The 9973-nt window shown below is 44.5% G+C and overlaps 1 protein-coding gene across 1 annotated transcript; it reads left to right on the top strand.

Moving 5' to 3' along the window:
- Nucleotides 1-368: 368 nt before the first annotated feature.
- On the top strand, nt 369-8086 carry LOC310707009 (endogenous retrovirus group K member 9 Gag polyprotein-like). Its single transcript, XM_083503562.1, has 3 exons — nt 369-2527; nt 3650-4603; nt 7414-8086. The coding sequence occupies exon 1, from the start codon at nt 1368-1370 to the stop codon at nt 2286-2288; it is 921 nt and encodes a 306-aa protein (XP_083359688.1). The 5' UTR covers nt 369-1367; the 3' UTR covers nt 2289-2527; nt 3650-4603; nt 7414-8086.
- Nucleotides 8087-9973: the final 1887 nt, after the last annotated feature.

A 9973-nucleotide genomic window follows, 5' to 3' on the forward strand; every position in this document is an offset into this window, starting at 1 on the left:
TGTGAGCTGAGACCTGAGGCAGTCCTGACACTATGATATACTCAATCTAGTTGTACAACTAAGCATAGGTGAACACCAAGTCCAAAATGCTGTTGAAGGTACTGCATGGCTGGTACCTTTATTGATCTCCCCCTTTCCTCCACAGAGTTCAAGGTGACATACCTATTTCTGCTTCTCCGCATTTTATCCTCACAACAACCCTGCGAGTGAAAGACTGGTAACCCAATGAGCCCTATTGGCTGAGTCCCTAGGGATTTGAATCCTGGTCTCCCAGGTCCTAGTCTAACACTCTGACCTGATGGGAAGTTTTCCTTCTGCACATGAGTCCGGCAAACCGCTCTAAGCTGGAACATTCCTTCCTAGAATGTTCAGTTCACATTGAGTTCATTAAACATTGTACCCTGACCTGTTCTTAATGCATGGTTGACCACATCTACGGAATGCGATGGTTATGCTCTTTTAAGTCTTGCTATATCAATCACTAGTTATAGTATAAGTCTTGCTATATCAATCACTAGTAATTGTTTAATATGAGGTCTTCACGCCTGTCCAATTCTGTGTTCCCTTTCCCAACCTTTAATCTATTGATGATTAATGCCTATATGCAACCCTTGCGTTGTATTTGTGTTAACCAATCAGCAACAAGCACATATGTGGCAATGCTGTAATATTCAATAAAAGGGACTCCCCGACACATGCTCGGGAGATGCCTCCCATATGACACTTGTCACTCGTCTGTCGTTTATTTCAACCCAACATCTGGTGACCCCGACGTGCCAGATCCCTTTACGCAGCCTCTATACTTCACTCGACTGGGAAAGTCTCAGCGCGCTACTTCGTGAGTATGGGGGGGGGGACTGACAAAGTTCCAACAGGAGCATGCCAGGGAGCTGCTTCATCTCATTAGACAGCGGGTGGCGGGTGCTCATATTTCTTTGAAAGAAATTGAACAATTGTTATGTGAGATTGCTTGCCAGTGCCCCTGGTACCCAGAGTCCAGCTCTCTGGGATCAGAAGCTTGGCAAAAGATTGGAAAAACCCTCTTCGCAGAACCGAGGGCACCGATTCATTTTCTGCTCACTTGGCAGAAATGTGCAGCTGCCGTCGCTAAGTTAGGACCACAGGCATCTCCATCAGCCCCATCTCTTTTAGCCGAAGCAGACAATCCCCCACCTTACCCAAAGCTTCTGCCTCCATCACAACCTTGCCTACCCCTCCCTACGCCTCAGCCCACATCCACCCCCAACCCTCCTTCACCTGCCTCAGCCCCTGCGTGCTCTCCCACAGGAGCTGTGCGCGGCGCGCTTTCTCAAGCTAGGCAGCAAGGGCTCCTCTCCTTAGAGGAAGAGGCTGGATGGGCTGGTGAAATGCCATCTGCTTTCCCTATCTCCTATGTGAACCCCGGCACTGCACAACAACAGGTTATGTATGAGGCGCTTCCTTATTCTGTTCTGAGAGAATTAAGGAAAGCCATTACTGATTCTGGCCTCAAATCTTCTTATGTGCTAGGGATGTTGGAGGGGATCGCAAATGGTTACACAATGCTACCTCAAGATTGGAAGGATTTGATGTGCATGCTTTTATCTCCTGCTCAGTATGTGGTTTTTGAAAGTGAGTTTAAGCATAGCGCAGCAGCCCTGGCTGATCCACAGCATTCAGCCAGCCAACTCCTTGGCGCTGGTCTGTATGATAATATACCAGCCCAGGCGCAATTGACACCTTTACATTTCAGTCGCACCACGACCTGTGTACAACGCGCCTTTTGGAAAGTCCCTGTCTCTGGGCAACCACTGAGCTCCTTTGTTAATATTAAGCAACAACATTCGGAGCCTTACCATCAATTTATAGATAGATTGAAAGAATCAATCACCAGGCAGATTGATGACCCTACAGCTCAAAATGAATTGATGAAAAAATTGGCCTTTGAAAATGCAAGCACCGATTGCAAGAAGGCTTTGCAGTCAATCATACATCACCCCAAATATGACCTGGCCGATATGATTCAAACCTGTGCGGATGTTGGCAGCCAGAGCCATGCGATATCTTTGCTTGCCGGTGCTATCCAGGCTGGCAATAAGCCCACGGGCAATTGCTTCAATTGCAAACGCCCAGGTCATTTTGCTAAACAATGCAGAGCCCCTGGCGGGGAAGCAAACAGGAATGGTGATGCCAATAAGGCTAAACCTTCCCAAAAATGCCCAAAATGCGGAAAAGGCTATCATTGGGCAAATCAGCGCAGGAGTTCAGGAAACTCCATAGGGGCCCAGCTCTTTGGCCAAGACAAATAGAGAGCCCTCCGCCATTAGTTTCCACCATTGAAATTTTTTCTAAGGATACACCCTCTGATTTCACCATTGATTTAATCAATCAAGAAACCAAAGACGCTGTTTTACCTGGTGAAATTGTGCTCATGCACACCCAATTGGCGGGCCCACTACCACCTAAGGTCACAGGCTTAATTTTACCCAAATTTTCTGTGGCCAAAGAAGGAATCCTGGTTATTCCAGGGGTCTTAGATCCTGACTATGTGGGCACAATTGAGGCATCTGATGAAGATCTGCATTTTAAAATGAGCTTAAAAAATATATTTGTAAATGTTTGTATCTCTCATGCCAGGCAGCTGGGTGCTTTGGCAGATGTTTATCTTCCTAAACAGGGCCCCTCTGATTTATTTATAGCAGGAGCCAAAATTCTCAAAGTTGTAAAAAGGGAATTACAGGCTGAGAGCAAAGGTTACTAGGTTACTGACCCTACAGAATACAATCAAGCTGCAAAAGCACTAATTACCATGTGTCTCCCATTAGAGACTTGAGCCACAGGTTAAAGGGCAAGAGCTAATGGGAAAAGCAGCTGGCCAGGAAAGAGGTTGTAAACTGAAGAAGTTTTACTTTGAAAAGGCCTTTGCTTCTAAAAAAATCTATATATGTTATGTATGAAATATATTGGCTTAAATGTAATTATGCAAAAGATTTAGAAAGTAAGAAATGTTAGATTCTTATGTTAGATTCTTATTTCATAGAATCATAGAATCATGGAGTTGGAAAAGACCACAAGGGCCATCGAGTCCAACCCCCTGCCAAGCAGGAAACACCATCAGAGCACTCCTGACATATGGTTGTCAAGCCTCTGCTTAAAGACCTCCAAAGAAGGAGATCTTTCATTGATGATGCGTGAGAATGTGAACCCAAGATCTCTGACCTCTGTTTAAGATAAAAATTTAAAACCATTAGCCATCTGTTTTGGAGGGCAATAGGGCAAGGAGGGCAAGAGGTGAGCTGGTAATTAAGGTGCCTTGTTGAGGCAAATGTAAGATATATGACTACTTATTTGCCATTTATAGATAGAAGGAAATATAGCTCTTTGTCTCCCATAAAAGGTAATAGGAAATGGGTGTATCTTTTATGATTGGTTCTAGTAAACAGCCAATAGGAATTTCAACCAGGCTGATTGGACAGAGGCAGCCAAAGGAGGAGCAAGGGGGCTGGGCTGAGGGAATATAAGTGCTGGCCATCAGGGCTGGAGGGGCAGAGCATTGGTAACCATATACCACTGTGTCTCTCATTTATTTGTCTGACAAATAAATTATTATTTTAATTTCTCTATTGCTGCGTTGAATATTTCATTCCAGCTAAGCGTTAACCACAAGCAGGGTGCTACACAATCATGGTTCAACTTTGGAGCCATATGCCCATGCAGTTAAAAAAGGGTGAGTCTTGGGCGCATTTGGTGGTGCTCCCTTCTCATCCTACTGCTTCTATTATGGATAGTAATTTGCACGAGCTCTTTCCCCTTTCTTCACAGCTGTTAGCTGTAATCCAGAGGATTGGTGAACAGAAACTTCTTCGTAAGTATAAAATCAATGGCAAAGTTCTGGAAGGCTTGATTGACACGGGCGCAGACATTTCTGTCATATCCAGTAATTGCTGGGACCCCACGTGGCCCCTTGAGTCTGCCTCTGCAGTTTGGGGTGTGGTTGGACCTCAAGCCTCTTCCAAAAGCGTACAGTGGCTGCCTGTTTCTCTGCCTGATAGCTTTGAAACCATTGCATACATCCAGCCCTGTGTGCTGAAAATCCACCTCAATCTGTGGGGCAGAGACTTATTACAACAATTACAAGCTACCATTCAATTTAATGAGTAAGCTTGCACTCCCCCTCAACTGGAAATTCACCACCCCTGTATGGGTGGAACAATGGCCCATAACGGGGGGAAAGCTACTTGCTTTAAAACAATTGGTGAATGAACAATTATTGGCAGACCATATTGAGTCTTCTGTTAGCCCTTATAATACCCCCATCTTCGTCATAAAAAAGAGAAGTGGGAAATGGAGATTTCTCCAGGATTTAAGGAAGATTAATGATATCCTTGAACCCATGGGGCCCTTGCAGTGTGGTCTGCCTAATCCGAATGTGATCCCCCTTTCTTACCAATTGGCTATCATAGATTTGTAAGATTGTTTCTTCTCCATCCCCTTACAGGAGAAGGATCGTAAATTCTTTGCTTTTACTATTCCTGTGTTAAATAACAGCCAGCCCACGGAACGGTATCAATGGAAAGTCCTACCGCAAGGAATGCTGAATTCCCCTACCATGTGCCAATATTATGTGAATCAAGCCCTCCAGCCTTTCCGTCTTCAGTATCCACACCTTTTAGTCTTACATTACATGGATGATATCTTAATTGCTGGCCCCCACCTTCCCCCTCAATGGAAACATGATATGGTAGCCTGTTTGTCAATTTATGGTTTGAAAATTGCTCCCGAAAAGGTGCAGGAATCCTCTCCTTTTCATTACCTGGGACACAAAATGATAGCTAGCTATTCCATTCCCATAGTACCTGAGTTTCATGTTCCAAAAACAATGAAATATGTCCAGCTACAACAATTGCTGGGCAATATCAATTGGATAAGACCATATTTTAAAATCCCTCTTGAAGTTTTACAGCCGCTTTTTTCAGCCTTAAAAGGCCATCAATCTCCTGGTGAGCAAATTACCTTGACCTCCTCTCAACAGAAAACCGTTGCCCAGTTAAAGGAAATTATGCGTCTCCACTGGGTTGACCAAGCAATTCTTAATGTTTTACCAGATGTAGTCATAGACAGATTCTGTCCAACCTTTTGCAGCCCTTATTCAGTCAGGCCCATCAAAAGTTCATATTACTGAATGGTTGTATTTACATCATACACCAAAAAACACGGTGACTCTCTTAGTGGATCTCCTTGCTCAGCTCATCAGCAAGGGCCGCCATCGATGCAAAAGTCTCTTTGGTATCGATTGTCGCCAAATTATTGTGCCTATGCCCTTGGAGCAATGGGAGACTGTTCTTTCCACCAGCATGGATTTGCAGTGCGCTTTAGCCGATTTTGTCGGCTTGGTGGACTGCCATGTCCCCGCCGACCCTCGCCTCCAAATGGGTAGACAATTTTCCCTATCTTTCTCCTCCATATTGTCTCCTGTCCCTTTGGATGCCCCTACTGTTTTTACTGATGGAGCCCCCTCCAGGGGGGGTGGTTGCATGGCAACAAAATGGGGAATGGCACAGCCTCTATACGCTCCCACAAAAATCAGCTCAGCGTTCTGAGTTGGCAGCTGCAGTTAAAGCTCTGCATCATTTCTCCTCACAGCCAATTAATTTGGTAGTGGATAGCCTTTATGTTGCAAATGTTATTACTCGTTTACAGGGCAGCTATGTAAGTCCCTTATTGGATGACAATTTATTGAGCCTTTTCCTGTCCTTACAATTGCTTCTCTCCAATCGCTCCCACCCACTATTTGTGGTGCACATTCGCTCTCACCAACCCTTCCCAGGCTTCCTCACTGATGGTAATGCAAAAGCAGACTCTTTGCTTAGGGCCTTGCCTGTCTCCCCCATTGAAAGTCATGCTTTTTCCATCATCAGAATGCAAAAGTTCTTAGCCGCCAATTCCAAATTCTGTTGGAAGCGGCTCGTGCAATTATCCAACAATGCCCTCAATGCTCTAATCAGATTGGCCACCCCAGCCCTGGTGTCAATCCCCGTGGGCTGGAGGCCAACCAGTTGTGGCAAATGGATGTGACTCACTTCTCCCCTTTCTCACCTTGGAAGTTCATGCATGTCTGCATTGACACGTTTTCTGGCTTTATTTGGGCCACCCCTCAAAGGTTAAACATGTTTGCAATCATCTTGTTCGTACCATGTCAGTCATGGGCAAGCCTCATTCCTTAAAAACTGACAATGCCCCAGCGTATTGTGCAAGAACCTTTGCTCAGTTCTGTGAAACTTGGAATATTCACCATTTATTTGGCATCCCCTACAATTCTCAAGGCCAAGCAACTGTTGAACGTGCCAACCGCACCCTAAAAACTGCCTTGATTCAACAGGAAAAAAAGGCCGGAGTCCCAGCCTCACTTTCAGAAAAGGAAGGCTGGTTGGCTAGTGTTCTCTTTACTCTCAATCATTTGACTGTCTCCATACAGGATCATCAACCCTATACTCTCCTCCAAAAACATTTCCAGCAAAAGGAGATACTTCCAGCCCCGCTGGTCCGTTATAAAATATTACCCTCCAACGAATGGAGTGAACCAGTAAAACTGATTACCTGGGGAAAGGGTTATGCTGCAGTTTCTACTCCACAGGGTGCTCGCTGAGTTCCCGCACGCTGCGTCCGCCTCTACCATGGCATGGCAACAGGCCCTGCAGAACCCGATACCGCGGTTCGACTGTCAACTCCAGATCGCCCAGGATGTGCCCCCCCCCCCCAGGACTCACAAGCGGGGAAATCGTAATGGATCAGTGACGTGGGGCCAGATAAAATCACTCTCATTTCAAGCTGAACAGCTTAGAAAGGAAAAGCAGCTAGAAGCAACCCCTGATAATTTGCTTCTGTGTCTCATTTCCTGCCTTAATATAAATTCCATGATAGTGCTCATTTTCAGCGTTTTGTTTTTGCCCCTCTCTGCTTCCGCTTCTAATAGCGGTGGTTCCACACCAATAAATGTGTGGGAATCTTTTGCAAAAACCCGCAATGTTTCTTCCTTTTGCCTAACCCAGCAGGTATCAATAGGTGAAATCCTTGGCTCTCGCCTTATCCCGGTCTGCCATGACCCTTTTGATATGCAAAATGATACCTGGTTTTATTCATCCCTACCCCAAAATGATTCTCTCCGCACCCTTGGTTATTCCGGTTACCATAACTGGGGTACCCAAGTGCGCCAACGCCCACCTCTGGCCATTGATTTGTTGACCCCATACGTGGCTTCCTTTAATGTCACTTGTGCCCGTATGGTCAATTGCACAAAAACCAACTGTGTGAAGATGGGCAAGGATAATTTTAACTGCTCTAATTATGTAAATATTTCCTATGTATATAAATATACAGAGCTGCCTGAAGGCTGGTTCTGGTCGTGCCCAGGCTATACATTCAATTATATTCCAGCAAACATCAGCCATGGCACACCCTGCTGCTTAAGCCGTTTGTCCATCATTTTACCCAAAAATCATCATTTGTCCCGTTCTAGATATCGCCGCTCTGTGGAATTGACTAATGATTGTGACGATTCTGTCTCTCTTCCCAGTAGATCTGAATATATCTCTTTAGCTGTTTCTCTCTTAGGAGTCCCTGGATTGGCTGTACGGAGTAGTATGAACATTAACTCTTTAGCTTGCTCCACAGCAAAAGCTCTGAATTTTACTTCACAAGCTCTTCACCTTTTGAATAAAGAACAGAGTGAACTCCATCATGGACTTCTACAAAATCGTGCTGCTATTTGCTCATGCTTCATCATTATGGCTGTGAACAAGTGAATGACATGTGCTGTTTTAATATTACTGATAATTCTAAAGCCATTCAAAAGCAAATCTCTCATTTGCAAAATCTTACACATTAAACAGGACGTTGGATTTTCTGGCCTCTGGGATTCGTTCACCCAGTGGCTCACTGGCTGGTTGCCAAATCTGAATTGGCTTCATAATCTTTTTCAATATGCTATTGTCATAATATGTATATTAATTTTGCTATGTTGCTTCATCCAATGTATTCCTGGTCTCATGTGTCTTTGGTCTCAGCTCTTCTCTCCTCCTCAGCCACCTACTAAAATCATTGCTGCCTATTTTGCGAAGTGGCAGCACCAACAGTAAATGATAGGGGAGATGTGGGCAGACTTACTTCGGGCATGTGCTGGCAAACCACGTATCCCGAAGTATTTTTGCCCCATTCACCCTGGCAGACTTACTTCGGGCATGCGCTGGCAAACCACGTATCCCGAAGTATTTTTGTCCCATTCACCCTGAAATCATATAGCAACATCTCGCACAAAAAAAGAAAAAGAAAGGGGGAGATGATGGGAAGTTTTCCTTCTGCACATTTGTCCAGCAAACCGCTCTAAGCTGAAACATTCCTTTCTAGAATGTTCAGTTCACATTGAGTTCATTAAACATTGTACCCTGACCTGTTCTTAACGCATGGTTGACCACATCTACGGAATGCGATGGTTATGCTCTTTTAAGTCTTGCTATATCAATCACTAGTTATAGCTTAAGTCTTGCTATATCAATCACTAGTAATTGTTTAATATGAGGTCTTCACTCCTGTCCAATTCTGTGTTCCCTTTCCCAACCTTTAATCTATTGATGATTAATGCCTATATGCAACCCTTGCGTTGTATTTGTGTTAACCAATCAGCAACAAGCACATATGTGGCAATGCTGTAATTTTCAATAAAAGGGACTCCCCGACACTTACTCGGGAGATGCCTCCCATATGACACTTGTCACTCGTCTGTCGTTTATTTCAACCCAACACTGACCACTATGCCATACTGGCTCTTATAGAACCTTGGCATGCTGACCGTGCATCCAATGTCACCAGCAGCTGTTGCCCAGCAACGAAATGTGAGGCTGTTTGAACTAAGGTTCTCCAGGTTCTTTTCTTTTAAATAATTTTTTATTAACTTTCTTTTGTATTTTAACAAACACCTCATATCAATAACATACATGTTACAAATCATCATCCCCTTTCCTCCCGGGTTTCCCTCAGCTCCCATTTCTGGTTTGTTACCCCCTTATCATATACTGCTGTTTCAACCAATCCACCATATCATTTCTTTTTATATATAATTTTTTATTCGTTTTAAAAACATTGATATTGTCATAATTTTACAAACTTCCAACTCTTATACAATCTTATGGACTTCCTTCAGCTCCTCTGGTGATTTCCCACCTTTAAGATTTCTCCTGCATTTCTTAACTTTATATTACCTTTAACTTCATAACCAATATCACCCCTTTCATTCATTAAGGCAATAATTCAGACTATTCCCCTTACAAAACTTCCTGCAAACCTACAAATGTAATTAGAATCATAGAATCATAGAGTTGGTAGAGACCACAAGGGCCATCGAGTCCAACCCCCTGCCAAAGGGTGGCTTTATATGTCAGGGATGTGTATACCTGTGAAGAGATCCAAGATTTAGAACCTCAAAGCCAAAGTGAGAGCATTTGGGTCAAAATTAAGGGAGAGAAGAATAACAGAGACCTCATTGTGGGAGTTTACTATAGATCCCCAAGCCAAACGGCGGACATAGATGATGCCTTCCTGGAACAGATGGCCAAGCATGCAAAAGGAAGGGAGATAGTAGTAATGGGGGACTTCAATTACCCGGATATTTGTTGGATGTCAAACTCAGCCAAGAGCATAAGGTCAAACAGATTCCTCACTGGCCTTGCAGACAACTTCATTGTCCAGAAAGTGGGAGAAGCAACAAGAGGAACAGCCATTTTAGATCTGGTCCTAACCAATGTTGATGACCTGGTTAGTGGAGTAGAAGTGGAAGGCTCGGACTTCCGGGTTGGCGCGATCTGGAAATGGCGGATTCCCTCCGAGCTGCGGAGGGAATCGGCTCAACTGAGGAAGGGTCTTGCCGCGCCGGCGACGCGGGGACCCTCAAAAACCGCAGGCGCTGAAGCCTGCGGACTGAAGACTCGGTGGGCACCTTAAG

This window comes from Podarcis liolepis (assembly GCF_965112155.1).
Source record: "Podarcis liolepis genome assembly, chromosome: 5".
Lineage (NCBI taxonomy): Eukaryota > Metazoa > Chordata > Lepidosauria > Squamata > Lacertidae > Podarcis > Podarcis liolepis.